This window comes from Crocodylus siamensis, chromosome 1 (genome assembly GCF_052110815.1).
Source record: "Crocodylus siamensis isolate JL-2025a chromosome 1, ASM5211081v1, whole genome shotgun sequence".
NCBI lineage: Eukaryota > Metazoa > Chordata > Crocodylia > Crocodylidae > Crocodylus > Crocodylus siamensis.
In genome coordinates this window covers 25936275-25951955 of record NC_143395.1, presented here as the reverse complement: position 1 = coordinate 25951955, position 15681 = coordinate 25936275, and the positions used below count along the sequence as shown (strand labels likewise).

General features: G+C 45.2%; 1 protein-coding gene across 2 annotated transcripts; it reads left to right on the top strand.

Moving 5' to 3' along the window:
• The first annotated feature begins 3463 nt into the window (after positions 1-3463).
• Positions 3464-14460, top strand: KLF11 (KLF transcription factor 11). Of its 2 annotated transcripts, none has more exons than XM_090032242.1 (4): positions 3464-3643; positions 5824-6084; positions 8440-9433; positions 11168-14460. In XM_090032242.1, exons 1-4 carry the CDS (start codon positions 3602-3604, stop codon positions 11461-11463), a joined length of 1593 nt encoding a protein of 530 aa, XP_089888368.1. In that variant the 5' UTR covers positions 3464-3601; the 3' UTR covers positions 11464-14460. The 2 variants fall into 2 exon arrangements, with proteins under 2 accessions (XP_089888368.1, XP_089888378.1); XM_090032252.1 differs by lacking the exon at positions 3464-3643 and adding an exon at positions 4057-4195.
• The last annotated feature ends 1221 nt before the right edge of the window (positions 14461-15681 follow it).

Below are 15681 nucleotides of genomic sequence, written 5' to 3'. Positions count from 1 at the left end.
TATGTCTGACACCCCTGCTTTACATGATTCAAACAGCTATACATGCATTCGTTTTTGCATACAAGATCTTTCTCAGTATTTTAATCATAAAAAACTATAGATGGCAGATGCAGGGTTTTTCCTGGCAACTGGAAATGTCTATCTTGAATTATTACTATTATATATCCATTTGTGCTTTGTCTATCACAGTCATTTCCTTTATTCTTCTGAAATGTCTCTGACCTCTTTTCTCTTTATTTATGGTCATCTGTGACCAGGCTGCTTTTGTTTTTGCAACGTACCTAAGGCACTGAGTAAAGGTGTAGACCTGTTATAGCACAACTACATCTGCACATTTGCTTACATCAGTCACTACCACTAACAATCTTAAGTTGAAACTAAGTCTGCTACCTCTGGTTTGTTTATCTTCTCATGTGATATTTCTCCTCAGGCCTTTTGCTCTGTTTAATTTGATTTCACTATTGGGTTTGCTGGACATGCCACCTACTTTCTTTTACTTAGTTGAGCAGGCTAATTGTAGCATCTGCAAAGGTTTACTTTGTGATGATCACACAAAGCCTGTTTTTGAGTGATCATTAAGTGAACCTTCTTTAGCCACGTCCCTGCAGCTGGCTTAGGCCCCTGAAAAAAGCCAAGGCCGGCAACACTATGATTTACTTTAGGGTCTGTCCCTATTCAGCACACTTAATAAACCCCCTTTACATACATTATAGCCAAGTCTTGCCTCTTTTGCTGCCAAAGATGCAATGTTTTTCATTTGCTTTTTGTGAATTTAAATCAGCTCATTAATGCTGCATCTTAGATCTCTTTTGGAAGCTTAAGCTATCACTATTTTTTGTATTTTCATCAGGCCTAGGAGCTGTAGTCACGAACTGTGCTGTGTCATAGAAACACAAATAAAAAAACCCCTGTCCCTGCCTAAACAGTACACAATTAAAGTACAAGACACAAGAAAAAAAACCAATGGAGCAGTATAAGGCAGGCTACAAAAAATAACAACATGATGACCAGTGGTCTCGGTTCATCAGTAGCCTAACTGCTTTTGAGTCAGTTTCTTATCGTATTAAAACCCTTTAATGATAGTGAAAGTGATATACATTTGTGTCAGTCTCTCCCCCAATAATGAACCACTAAAGAGGAAAAAATAGAACGACTGGGGTACAGAATTTCAATTAAAATATAATAGCCACAGCCCTGACTTTAGGACCCATTACTGATTATGTTAACAAAGCACTAACCAGATCTTCCACCCACACTTGTGCAGCATCTATCCAAAAGCGTGAAACAGACTAGGAGAATGAAAAAATCCCTGTTTAGTTTACTTCATCAGCATTTCAAGCTCAAATGCTGCCTTGGGTCACATCACACCTGAGTCTATTCACCTGCCATGACTTATTGTTCCCTGGTATACCCCTGAAGGTAATGCTCAGGGATTCTTTTAGGGGCTTGGGGCTCCCCCTCCCCTACACCCTACCCTTTCTCACTTGGGTTTTATGATGGATCCAGACAGTGCCTTAGCACAATCACGAGCGGCCCAGAAAGAAGGGGTGTTGCAGGGTTCTTGCCACTGTCCTATTGCTCCCAGAAAATCCCAAACACAATAGAAAATTTAACCAAAAGTACTCGGCCTGAGGGTTGGGCAAGGGCAACGCTGCCCCTGCTACAAGTAGCTCACCTCTGAACATGGGTGATTGTGTGCCTGCTGCATTGTTCACTCCTGTTCCCAGCATTTTGCCTCAGCTGATGATAAAGTTCTTGTCAGTTGTGCCTCTTGATGCCCCAAACCCAAACTGAGATCTTGGGAGGAGCTCTTCAGCTGGTGAAAGAAGATGGCTCTCACAATGATCTTTCCTGTAATGGATAGCAAGGAGATCCCTCTAATTTCCACAGGTGGACTTGTCTCCTTTCTTGAAGGCTGTCACAATCATGGCATCCCTGAGGTCATCTGGGATTTTCTTGTCATTCCAAATCCTTAAGATGAGGGGGTAGAGCTGTGATTGAGCCCCTTTCCCCCTACTTGAAGATTTTGGCATGAATTTCATCAGCTCCAGGTGTCTTATTGTTCTTCATCTGCTTCAGCCTGAAGAAAAGACGGCTGAGAGGGGACCTGGTAGCAGTACATCAAAGGCTTGGAAAGCAACTGTTCACCAGCACATCAAAGAGGCAAACCAGGAGTACCAGCCACAAACTCCTGGAAAATCGATTCAGGCTCAACATGAGGAAAAACTGTTTCACAGTCAGGGTGTCCAGACTGTGGAATGAGCTCCCTTCAGAGATGGTGCAATCGCCTACCCTGGAAATCTTCAAGAGGAGACTGGACGGTCACCTTGCTGGAGTCACCTGACTCGATTTGTCTTTCCTACTTGGTGCAGGGGACTGGACCTGATGATCTTCCAAGGTCCCTTCCAGCCCCTTACAATCTATGAAAAACGTACGCAGCATCTCACCAAGGGCTGGGGGTGCCTGACCGAGTGTTGCAGGCTGGAGTTGAGAGCACTTTTATCAAAAAACAGGCTCTTGATTGAGGTCTTCAAAATGCTCCTTCCAGCAGGCATTGTAGGCTCCCCTTTTCGTGATCAAGGATCCTCCATCCTTGGGTCTCAGACCCCAGGCAGCTTTGAAAAAACTGCAGTGACAGGCCCACACCCACTGAACCTCCCCATGTGCACCCCCCTTTCAGAGTCCTAGATTGGCCCCTGCTGGGTTGGTGGCAGCGCAGTGGCACACATGCCGGGGTGTCAGACCTCCCTGCTGATGCACAGCTGTGGCTGGTTGGGGCAGGAGGGAGCTGCTCCAGTGGAGGGGAACTCCCAGCGCCTGTCGGCCCTCCTGAGAGATGCGCACTGTCCTTCAGGAAGGGGGGCGGCCTGTGAAGACAGTCTGCCATCCCCCAGACCCCTCAGACAGGGAAGATTTGAGGGGAGGGGGCCACCCAGCTAGTTCATAAACAGCAGAGGGTGCTACTCTTTCTAACCCCATCCTTCCTCATTGCTAAGGCGCCAGGATCAGCAGTGAGTCTGAACTGAGGGGTTTCAGTGGTCACCCCGAGGCTTTCAGGTGGACCCCGCGCACACGGCTGTAGTGGCGCGCTGCCCGGGAGACTCGGCTCCGCAGCCCACTTCGGGGCACTAATGGCGGGAGACGGGCTTCCCTGCACCGCCAGGGCGAGAGCTCCCTGGATCCCTGGGGCTGGCGGCACTGCGGGGAGAAGAGCGCAGCTGCCGGCAGCCGTTACCGCCCCCCCCGCGCGGCGTTCCTGGCCGGCCGCCGCCCCGTGATTGGCAGGCGCCGGCCCCGCCCCCGCGCTGACCTTTCCCCTAGTTTCCAGAGCAGCCCCTGCTGCCGCCGAACGTGCCCACGCGAGCCCCTTCCTGCGATCAGGCTGGCTGCACGCCGCGATCACGCCGGCCCAGCGCGCTGATTGGCTCGCCCGCGGCCCGGCCGTGTTGCGATTGGTCGGCGGGACAGTCCTCCCCCCTACCCCCCTCCCTGTCTGGAGCTCGGCGCGCGTTGGCCCTGCAGCCGGGGTTGAGCTGCTCCGGGCCGGGGGCGGCGCCGGCTAAAGCTGGCGGCTTTGTGAGCGTGCGGCCGCAGCCTCGCCATGCACGGGTCCGCCGGTGGAGATATGGACGGGGCGCCCGCGGTGAGTCCCCGCCACAAGCCCCCGCTGCTCTCGGCTCCGGGCCGCCCGGGGGGTGTCCCTGAGGCGCGGGGCGGGCTGGACTGGGCTGGGCTGGGTCCCTTCCCCTCGCGTCTATGTTGCTCTGGGGCTGGGCAGGAACCGCCGCCTTCCCCCCGGGGAGCGCTTCCTGCTCCTCCGGCCGGCGGGGGCTTGGCGGGTGCCCGGCGGGTCATCCCGCCCGCCTGCCCGCAGCTGCTCACTATTTTGGGGGAGGGGGGGCCCCACGCGGCTGCGGGAACTTCACCTTCCCGGCGGGCGGGAGCCGCTTCCTCCGCAGTGTCTGCCCCGCCCCGCTCGGCTCGGGGTGAGGTGAGGTGAGGACACACTGCTAGGCGCCCTCAGCCCTGTGGGCGGCTGCCAGTTCCGCCCAGGCTTCCCCCGCGCTCGGTCCGGTTTGTGTAAGAGGATGTACGGTAGGGGAATGACCCTCGGGGAGGACAGGACTTGCTTCAAGCTGTCTATTCGGAAACCTTTGTGGCAGCGATGCCCGGGCTTTGCTGGCTCCTGCGCATGGTACTAAGCAAGTTGCGCCTTCACGGACACTGCGGCGTGAGCTGTCCCTGTGTCCTGTCTTCCGTGGCAGTGGGCTGTGCCCGAGGGTCTTTGAGTACAGGCAGGTGGGAAGGAGCTGGCACAAACCTCTGTGCATGTCAGGTGCCGGCCCAGTGGGGTCTGTGTTCTGGGCGGCGGTCTTTGATTTACAGCAGTAATAATGGGGACTGATCTGCTGTATCAGTAATGTAGCTGAGAGGTTGAGATTGTTTGTTTGTTTGTTTGTTTGTTTGTTTGTTGGAGTGGTTTCTCTTTTAATTGATTTAAAAAAAAAGGCTTAAGGATTGTTTAAATTGGATTTTTGAACCCTGAAAGCTTCATATCTGCCATGGCTTGTCATTGGTTGGAGCACTTCCTGCAGATCTGATAGATACCAGCCTTTTCCACCCAATGTGTTTAATATGCCTGGCATGAGTGTGTGTTGCTGTATCTCTGTTTATATGTACACAGTTAGCTATCTGCATGGCCTCAGATAGCTCTGAGTCATGGGGCACAATCCTAGGCTCATTGTAGTCAATGATCAAACTTTTTTGACTTCCTTGGAAGCAGTGTTTTTACTCAGGGTATCCTTTCTGCTTCAGCTGTCTTGCTAGTTGTTGTCAGTGCAGTATCTTAGCATTGTCTGCAGGAGCTTATGAGTCCAAGGTCCTGATTCTTCATTCCTTGCCCACGCAGATTTCCAGCTGACCCCAGTTAGTTTTGTGTGCTCAGGAATGGAGAATTGGACCCTTAGTTAAAGCAAGATCGATGATGGGGAACAGTGGGGAAAGAGATATATCAGTGATAGTCTGTGGCTGCTAGGATCAACACAGCAGGCTCTGTAAAACTCATTCATTTTTCCACCACGGAAAGAAAGATCACAATTTGACCCAGACACTAGTACATGAATACAGCAGTTACTTTTGGAAACAAATTGGAGGGAGTGGAGTTTCTCTCCTGTCTCCAAATGCACTAATTAAAATCATTTGTTACTTGTTCAGAGTACCCTACAGATTAATAGTCCTCAAAATGCCCCTGTATCTGTGAATATTCCTGTCTTGGTTTCCTCATCTGTAAAATAGGAGATAAATGACTGAAATTGTTTTTGCACCTTGAAAGCAGCCAGGCTTTTTTTTTTTTTTTTTTTTTGATCTTGAGAGCCCTGCCTCTCTGTTCTGAACTTGTGCTTTTTAAGCTGTAGTAAATATTAGACTGATTTTAATTCAGCAGTCTCTTTCCAATCCAGAAAGTGGCCATGTCCAAGCAAAGTAGGAAGTAATATGTGGAGGAGGGGGTGTAAAGGAGGGGGATGATGTATTTCTTTAGAGCAACATAATCCAAGGAAGTTACTTTGGAAACCTCAGCTACATGCTATGTGTATTGGTTCCTGTCCAGCAAGGCATTCCTTCCCTGCCCCAGGCTACTTGTACCATACTGCATCTTGTCTTTTTTTAGAAAAGGGCTGGGAAAGGTTTTCCTACTCAAGAATGAGTTATTGGCAAAAATCTTGCCTTGGACATCCAATTCCCAACAACCTTCATTATGTGCAGACAGTGTATCAGCTTTGTTTTCTGACTTGTCCTAACAGCTGTTGATTCAATTGCCTTTAGGTTGACATTGTGGACATATATGAGTCTATACGTGAAAGACAACGGCATGACAGCGAAAGGTCTACGTGTAGTACCCTGGAGCAGAACGATATAGAAGCAGTCAAGGCACTTGTTTGTATGAGCTCCTGGGGTCAAAGATCACAGAAAGGTGACCTATTAAAGATAAGGCCGCTTACACCTATCTCGGATTCAGGTGATTTCACAATGCACACTGAGACTACAATGGAATTGCCAAAGGATTTCCACTCTCTGTCTACCCTGGTAAGAAAAAATAAATACATTCAAAATGAATGTGCATGGTCATATATTATATTGTTAGGGACCTGTTCAAATTGTGACTTTACATTTTTCGCAGAAGCTGCAACTTGAGGCAGTTTCCACAAAAAGCAGCGCTCCCTGTGATTTGAAGCAGAATAGCTGGAAAGGAAAAAAACCAAAAAAACTTACTGAAAATAAAATTCTGGCTCACCAGTGAGAGTCGTCGGCAGTCCTCACAGCTGCTGGCACAAAGAAAGGGAACCAAGATGGTGGCCTCCCCATCTCCCTCTGCCACTAATTGGCCAGGAGGGCTGGCTGTTGAGGGGCAGAGCCACACTCAGCCAATTAATGGCAAGAGGTGGGGCCACCACCAGAGCCCTTGGCCAGTCGGTGGCATGGGGGGATGGGGAGGCTACCATGAAAAACTATGAAAATGGCAGCAGGTGCTGTGATTGGTCTGCTTTGATTTTTGGCAGGTCTCTAGTTGTTGCTGATCTCCATTCCAGTTTAATTGCTTTGTTTTTGAGGACAGAAATGCCTTTTTACTCTTTTTTAAGCTGCTTGTTAAAATATAATTTTTGCCTCCTAACTTGTCCCTAGAAGTATAATATTGCTGTTAGCACATAAAGTGAATGTTCCTCAGTATAAGTATCTTTGTCATTGTTTGTGGCATCTCTTCTGTTACTTGAATAACGTTCTCATCTCCCAGCAGAATTTGGTTGACAGTGCATTCATTTTAACAGATGTCCTGGGGAAGCTTGTTGGGATGGTCTGTTGTAGGCATCTGTTGTGTTAGACGCCTACTCTTACCTTGAATTACTCATACTCTGAGCATGAGAGAGAAGCCTGGTGATTCTGCATTTCTTTACCTGCAAAGATAAGAAAAGATGTTCTAAATGCAGTACAAATCTTACTAAAGATATTAACAAAGTGTAAACATTAATTGCAAATCAGTTTACTGCTTCATTATGGTAATTTGTGGCTTATGAGTTTCAACATGTAGCCTCTTTTTGGACAAACTGCTGGTCCCCTCTCACCAATGAGTGGTGTTGGTTAGCTTCTACTTCTCTGCAGCAGTTTATAGCTAAGAAAAAAACTTGGATAAAGAAATTGGCTTTTCCCCATTCAGTTTAAGGCATTTATTTGACCCACAAGATGTTCATTAAGTAAAAGCAGTAGGAGAAATGTTGACGGGGAGTGATAGATCTACTATGTCACATACTGTTTCTGGCTGGGGGCGGGGGGTGGTTCTGCAGCAGAGGACAAAATAGACATGACCTGTCAATAGCTAATAGAAGAAGACTCCTGCCATTAGTTTTCTAATGCAAGATGCACTGAGCATCAAGTGTGTGGATCACTACATGTACTTTTATGTTGTGATTATTGCATTTCTTTATATAAGCTCTTCTTTACTGAGTTCATTCAGCCTCCCCTGCAGGGCACAGGGGTTTTCCTGCCTCTGGCAGCATCAGCACTAGGAGGGGAAGGTCTCTTTTTTTCCCCCCCCTACTTTGAGTCCAGCTCCCGAGACCCAGAGTCAGGCTGTGGGGGAGGAGTAGCCTGGTTTCTCCAGGCCTGGAATGGTCCTGTGATCCTGCCCTGGGCAGAGGGAGGAGAGCTGGGAATCTGGCCCAGAGACCACCTAGCCCTAGGTAGCCAGAAAGTCTCTCACTTCCCCTGTCAGGTGTGCTGGGCAGGCTCAGGCAGCTGCCCCAGGCTGGGGTTCAAGGGCATCATGTGGAAGAGCAGGTGGCTGCAGGGCTCCACATAGCCAGTCACAGGCACTGCTAGGCCAGCCCTGCCTGCTGCCATTGGCAGTAGGCACTTCTACATATGCTGTGGGGGCAGGGCAGCACTTTAATTAGAGCAGCTCCAACAGCCACTCTAATTAGTGCTGCAGCGTCTCATGTATCAGTGTCACCACGCTTAAAAATGGTGTTGGGGCTGCTTGAACTAAAACTCATTTGACAAGCTTTAGTTCAAGTGCCCCTACTACCATTTTTAAGCCCAGGGGCACTGATGCATGAAATGCAGGAGGCTGCTAGAGCGCACCCCAAAAAAGGTTTGTTTATGTCAGTAGTTTAAAATGCCTTGCATTACTACTAAATATCAGTTATCGGCTCAGCATCAGCTGATATGCTTGGTTAATAATCAGTTTTTGGTATTGGCCAACAAAATCTTTATTGGTGCACCTCTAGTCTTAGCTGTGTAAAATGTGGTCCCTGAGAATCTCTGTTGCTTTATAAATGTTTATCAAAGACGTATTTCTTTATAAACAACACTAGAGATCCCAAAGGTACATTTGTACCTGGCATTATGTTTTATTACAAAGCTGTAGTAATTGTTTTCTTTCTGTAGTGCATGACCCCGCCTCACAGCCCTGACTTTGTTGAGCCCTCTGCTGCAATGCTCCTCTCTTCACAAGTCACTTATTCCAAACCAAGGACTGTTATGGCAAATACATCTGCCTGCTTGGTCACATCCACAAACTGTGCCTCTGCTGTAGCCGCACCATCTGTCATAAATCTGGAGAGGCAGTCCAGTCAGAAGGCAGCAATATCTGAACCCCCTGGCCCTCCACCTTGCAGGGCCATGGCAACTAGCGTGATACGTCATACGGGCGATAGTTCTGCTTACCACCACATTCCAACTGTGCAAGAGAAAATAAAGGTAACTTCAGGCAATGGCAATTCCAGAGACTGGTGTGGAGCTGAAGATCAGAAACATTCCAGAGTTTCACAAGACAAGTGTACTCCTGGTGGCTTAGTTAGCAAGACTTCACCACAACACCAGCCCTGTTTGCACAACTCCAGTAACAATGCTACCTGTAAAGGTGAACAGTCAGTACAGTCTGTTTCTCTGCAGACTACTTTACCAAAGTTTTGTGAAAATGACCTACAAAAAAAAGCCACCCAGCTAACACCTATCCCAGTTTCAAACCCTCAAGTCCTCTGTCAAATGATCCCTCTGAACAGCCAAAGAGGAATGATTTCTGCCTATCTGAAGCCTCCGACTCAGACGGTCACGACGCCTGTCAAACCTATTTTGCCCCAAACAGCCCCAATTTCTCAACCTGTGCTCATGGGACCTTCTGTGCCTCAGGGGGCTGTTATGTTGGTTCTTCCACAAACTGCTGTTGCACAGACACCACAGTGCCCACAAACAGTAATGACTGTTGGAAGCACTAAGTTACTGCCCCTTGCTCCTGCTCCAGTTTTCATTACTTCTGGTCAAAGCTGTGCACCTCAGATGGACTTCTGTCGAAGGAGAAATTATGTTTGCAACTTCCCAGGCTGCAGGAAAACATACTTTAAAAGTTCTCACCTCAAAGCCCATCTTCGTACTCACACTGGTGCGTTCCACAGAATGAGTCCTCTTGGTTTGGTAAAGGGGAATTGCTTTGGGATTCTGATGAGGGCGGGGGGAGTGGGTGGCCTAGAATCCTTTTACTCCTACTGGGCAAAGAGGGGCATAGATCCTTCGAGGACAAACGGACAAATTCTCTTCCAACAGACCTTGATTAATCCCACTGATGCTGGCTTTCACAAAAAGGGAGGGCAGTCTGCAGGAGGGTGCGAGGTGAGTTTAGGGCACAAGTTTAGATTTCTATTTAGTTCAATAGTTTATCTCTAAAAATAACTAAAAATGAAAGGGAATATTTATTTTTCCATATTCCCCACAAATGAGAACCTAATGCTCTTACTCATTGCCATTGAGGCAGAAGCTAGGGCAGGGTGGCACCTCACAAACTAACTGGTTCAAAGGCATGTGCTTTTGGAAGCCATAGCCTAATTTGTTAGATGCATCTCTCTGCTGTTCAGGGTGAGTTGGCTGTAGTGGGTTACTCAGCTAATTAGCACAGTGCAGAATAGCCAGGGAATTAAGGCAGGTGCTTTAGAACATGCATCTATGATGGGGGGCTAGGCAAACTATGGCCCACAGGCCAGATTTGGCCCACCAACTGATTTGTGTCTGGCCTGTAGATTGGCAGCCCCGAAGTCAGGAGCTGGTCCATAGGAAGCCAGTGGTTCCAACTCCTGCATTGTGCTAGGTGGGCAAGCATGCATTGGCCCCATCCACCAGCTCCCGCCCCATATGCTGGAAAAAGCACTGGGTGCATACTAGCATCAGCTGTAGATGCTGCCTGCAGGTTCCTACTAGAGATCGGGGCAACTGCCTGGAACCACAGCTGATGCAGGTAATACTGCTACAGACCTAGAAGGACACCCTTATCCCCAGGGGGAAGCTGCTGTCTGCATCCAAAGCTGACGCTGGTGTCCACCTGCAACTGTTTCTGGCACACAGGTCAGGAGCTGGTATAAGCTGCAGGGCCGTGCTATAGGTGCGGAACAGTTTCGTATTGGAAATGATGGTGCGGTATGTTTGCTACTATGTAGTACGTGTATGCGGTTATCAGACACTAACAAGCAATTCTACAACCCTGAGCTCACTCTTGCATCCCTTGGGCATCCAGAACTGTTGAAGTCTCATGTGAAGTGTAGGTGTCCAGAGAACAGAATCAGCCTTTGAATTTGGCCTGTTGCACACGTTTGCTGCATACATATGATAACTACTTGTTGGGGAAATTGATGAACAGTTTGGTTCTAATTAGAAACAGAACCATAGTTGAGTCTGAGATTTTGAATCATTTCTGTGAGCAGCTGGAGGGGGAGGAGGTGTGTTCATTTGCAGAACTGGATGGATTTTTTGTGAAAACTGAGATCAGATCCAAGACTTTATTGCAGATAGTAGGTCTTCCTGACAGTGTGGCACAGGCTTTGACTCTTACTACTAAGGAAAGGGTTTTGAATTCAGTATCAGAAGATATTGTAGCTTTATGAAGAGTATTTTGTTGAACAGTTCCTAGATTAGGGAAAATGTCTAACAAAAAAATTAAAACACTAAACATTATGCTGTTGTGTAAGACTCTGCAGCATAACCACACACATTAGTTTCATCTAGTCAGGTGCTTAAATGGTTCCAAGGCTGGGATCTAATTCAGTGGTTCTTAAAACCTCATTGTATTTGTTAGTAGATCTTTTTAATGTATTTAAGTAAAGTCTTGTTTTTCTTTGCATCCATTCAGGAGAAAAACCTTTTAGCTGCAACTGGGAAGGCTGTGACAAAAAATTCGCCCGCTCAGATGAACTTTCTCGCCACCGTCGAACTCATACTGGGGAGAAGAAATTTGCTTGTCCTGTGTGTGATCGTCGTTTCATGCGCAGCGATCACCTGACAAAACACACTCGGCGCCATATGACTACAAAGAAAATGCCCAGTTGGCAGACAGAAGTGGGAAAACTGAACAGAATCACTACAGCGGAGAAACCGAAAAGCACTGGCACATTGAACATGCTCATCCCCATGCCACCACCTACTTGAGTGGACATGTTGATAAAAAATCTGTTCTTGGAACTTTCTAACAGTTGGGAAGCGCTACAGTGGCTAAAACAAAATTGACAATGGCTTCCTAATTTCTGTTTGCTTTTGTGCATTTCCATGGGGGGGGAGAAACTGTCCTTTTTTGGTTCAGTGTAACAAGTCTTTTGTCCTTTAATTGTTTTTTTGTTTTTAATTTGATAGTTAGGAAACCACAATCACCAGCACTTATGAAAAACTGAACTCTTTGAATCTATGTTGGCAATAGACTCACTTAAGGAACATTTTATTGTTACTGTTTTTGATGGAAAGTGAAACAGGGTGATATTTTTAATTTTTATACTAAAATTTTCTATACGAGATATTTTTTGTATTTGTTCAATCAGGTCCTGGCACACAGTCAGTGAAACAGTTTGCATAACAAAAGGTGGAAACTCCTTTTAATTAAACCTAAAGAAACATAGTTAAAAGCATCGTATAAACTCTTAATGGTGGTCAACTCAGACTGTTTTTGAGTGTTATGCATTTAGATCCTTATCTAGCAGTAGCTAAGCACACTCAGACCCTCTCATAGATGAGATATGCAGGGTTTGGACATAAAAGCCTGTCGCCATTTAAGAATGTCTCCAGGAAAAGATGTAGGCTTCTTGAAACCCACACTTGTTCATCAAATAAGATCCTTTGCAGGGTGGGGAACAGAAAATGCATTGAATACATCTCAGAACATTTGCAATGGAAAGGCATTGTGATTTTGAGGTAAAAACTTGAACTTCTCTATTCTTGAGTTGTTGTTCTAACTGAGCAAAATTAGATGAGCCAAGATTACTCAAATGGAAGCACATTCACAATTACTTCTGAAGAATTTTGTCACTAGTAAATGATTTTACCTTCAGTCTTACTGGAGCCAGCAAACCAGAGTTTACAGTAAACACAAAACCAATAAGGTCATGACAAAACAAGCTATCTTGATCTCTGATTTATATTTCTCCTGTGCTACAATTATAGACTTTCAGATGCTTATAGTTTATTGTAGATTTTTGCACAGCTAGTAAACTGTTCTTCAAGACTTCCATCTATTTGTATAAAAATCACCAAAAAAATTTAACTTTGAAACGCAGCCACTTTGTTAAAATCATGATCCTCTTGTGGCCTTATATTTCACGATACTTTGTATACAGAAACACCCTTTTTATTAAATGAAATATTCTCTCTGTTGAATGGACTTTCTTTTACACCAGAGTACAGCTTGACTAAGATCAATTGCAAACTTGCCAGTGTCATAGTTATAAACTATTTTATAACTATGCCAATTGCAAACTGATGTGTTTATAGTTATATCTAGTAGCATGGTATGAGTAACAACATTAGATGTATGCAGCACAATTAGACCTCTCAAGTTCCATGTCATGAAGTTTGGTCTGAAGAAAATGAACATGCATATTTTAGGAAACAATGATTTGTTGTCATGCACTGAGGTTACATAAGTAGTGTATCACCTTTCATTTCCTTAGTACTCACAAGTATTGGCTCTAGAACAGGCATAAACAACTCCTGTGCCTTTTTTAATGCAAATATTTCTGTTTTCATTTGTTAATTTCCTGTGATCTTTCCTCATTCCAACATTTCCTTCTTTCAACATTGAAACTATTTTGAGCTTAGAGAAGAAAATTTAATTTTTCAAGCGAGTAAGACATGGATAACTGGGTTACTTTATTAGTCTTCAAACCTTGTTTTGCTCTGCTGTTTGTAAGCAGGGTTCTGCTCTCCCCTGGACTGCTGCAAACTGGACTAAGTAGCAGTTCACCCATACTTATTGCTATTGTTCATTTGTAACAGAACAAAATGTACCCCTATATTTAGGTTTTTGAACCTGTGGTTATAAATATTGACAATTAATCTTAAGACTTTGCTTAATGGGCATGTTGTGCTCGGTGTACTAAAGCTTTAGGCCTAGCCTTTAAAATATCCTTTCCTAGTTCCTTGACATTTGTAGTGATGTCATTGACCATAATGTATGTGTTGGTACTTATGCAAATGTCATTTGTACTTTCCAAAGGGCTCCATTGTAATTCCTCTTTTTTGTAAAATGGATGCTTGAACTTTTGTTTGTGTTTGTATCCAACATGCCAACATGTTGCACAACAGATACAGTCCTGCTATTCTTGCTTCAGGGAGCAAAAGAGGGAAAAGGTCTGCCTTTTGGATATCTTAGCATAGCTGTACTGTGGTGGTCTTGGAACCTGACCTGATCATGCCTTCTCGGTTTCAGAACCCTGTTATGCTTTTTAAATGACAAAATGCTTGATAATGCCCATCAGCAAAACAATTTAGGAACATCTTGCAAGTAATTGAGATGGCTTTGTTCTCTGGTAGCATCTTGGGACAGGGAGGTGGGGGAAGACGCTCTGAAGAATATGTGGTCTCTTTCAAACGTGCATGCTTGAAGTCATTGATCCTATGTAGTGTTTGCATGCTCCCATTCAGAGGAGTTGAGGCCCACTTAGAAGTCAGGTGTAGCTATGTGTTAAGGCCACTTTATCCCTGGCTTTTGGAACTTGAAGGGCACCTGGGAGACATGGCTATGCTTGTGAACATGCATGAATATCTAAGCCAAAATGTGGTTCCTTTTTGTTTTCGTTTTACTATTTTGTTGACTCAGACTGTGTAAGTCTTGTCCATGGATTAAGCATGACTAGACAAACTGTCCCAGTGCACTTTATTGCCTGAGCAATTTTGTTCACACCCTTTACTTTGAGCTTGTTTAAAAAAGAATAACATTTTTGTAAGTGTTTTTAACCTTTATTTAATAAAACAGTGTAATATGGCTGTTTTAAATCATAAATACGCCTTTCTTTATCCAAGTGGCTAGTCCAAGAACCATGTAAAAAAAAATAAAAGTAGATTAGGCATAGTTAGACAAAGTTGTTGGAAGAAGTTTTATGTATTTGGTGCAATATAGAACTGAATTAAAAATGATTACTTTTTGTGTGCCTTCTGAAAGCAAGAGCTCCGCTTAGAATAATTTGCCTATACGATCTGATGTGGCACTTGCTGCTAATACATATTCATGATACAAAATTCTGCACTGCCGCTTGTCCTTTAATTCCATTTTCTCTCAGTGGAAAAATACTAAGTCTGAAGTGAAATGAAACTGGTTCTTCATTCCACTGTGCACATTTATTCCATTGCATTCATTCAATTAATTGAAAGTTGCTTGTCCAGATAATTCTGGGTTTTGTCGTTAGCTGTCAAGCAGAGAATTCTATAATGGCAAAGAATTTTTTTTCTGCTATCCATGGTTTCCTTTTTTCTAACCAAGTCATTGTTTTAAATGTCTATTTCTGGCTTAGTCTACAGCAATGCATTGGAAACTCATGGACACATTAAGACTTAAGCAAGAGAACTGAAGAGAACCATCTGCAGTAAGATTAGTTGGTAACCTTTCAGTCTGACCTCACTTTGGTAGTGGGATCAAAGCTGCTGCAAGCGTGAGGAGAACGCATCACAGCCCACTTTCCCTGGAAAGAGCAGACTTTCCTCAGATCTTTGAAACGGGAAGAGTCTGAAGAGGAAAAGAACTCATGGAGATAGGGTTCGTCTCCTCAGTAGGGTACTCTGTGTCCTCCATGGAGGAGGCCTTTGTGCAGGATCCATCTCCTGGTGTTAGCTAAAATGCATCCTCTCCCACAAAGCACAGTTCTCTTTTTCCCTGATGTCTGTCTCCCCTTAGGCAGCAGGACAAGCAGGATATTTGCCTAACCCCATCTTTCTTTACTTGCAGGACTTCTGGTTAACAAATTAGACTCTACTACTTCCCACTTTGTGCTACACTTTGGGCAATAGCATACAGGAAGCTTTGTTCATGTTTTGACTCCTCATTGCATCTTACTCTCCACCCTTCACATTTTGGCTGAGCTATTTAGCTGCAGCCACTGCTACTCTTGCAGGAACACAGACCCCCATGCACCTACATGTTTTGTGTTAGCCAGTTGCTCCATGGGTTAAAACAATCACAGTTTCTGTTTTGGAAGTTTTTAGCTAAAAACCAGCTGGCGGCAGAAGGATGAGTGTAAACTGGCCCTGAATAAATTTGGCCTAGAAGAAGGTTTCTAAGTATCAGAGGAGCGAGTCATGGAATGGCCTTTCAGTAAGAAAAGTGAAGGTGAGAAACCTAGCTAAGGTGATAAAGTAGATCTTCAGTTTATGAAGGGGATTACATGA

Bases quoted from the DNA above. Each gene is read 5' to 3' on its own strand.
- KLF11 (XM_090032242.1), top strand. From the start codon at position 3,602: ATGCACGGGTCCGCCGGTGGAGATATGGACGGGGCGCCCGCG. The intron at 6,085-8,439 runs GTAAGAAAAAAT...TTCTTTCTGTAG, and splicing joins TCCACTCTCTGTCTACCCTG to TGCATGACCCCGCCTCACAG. The intron at 9,434-11,167 runs GTGCGTTCCACA...GCATCCATTCAG, and splicing joins CCATCTTCGTACTCACACTG to GAGAAAAACCTTTTAGCTGC.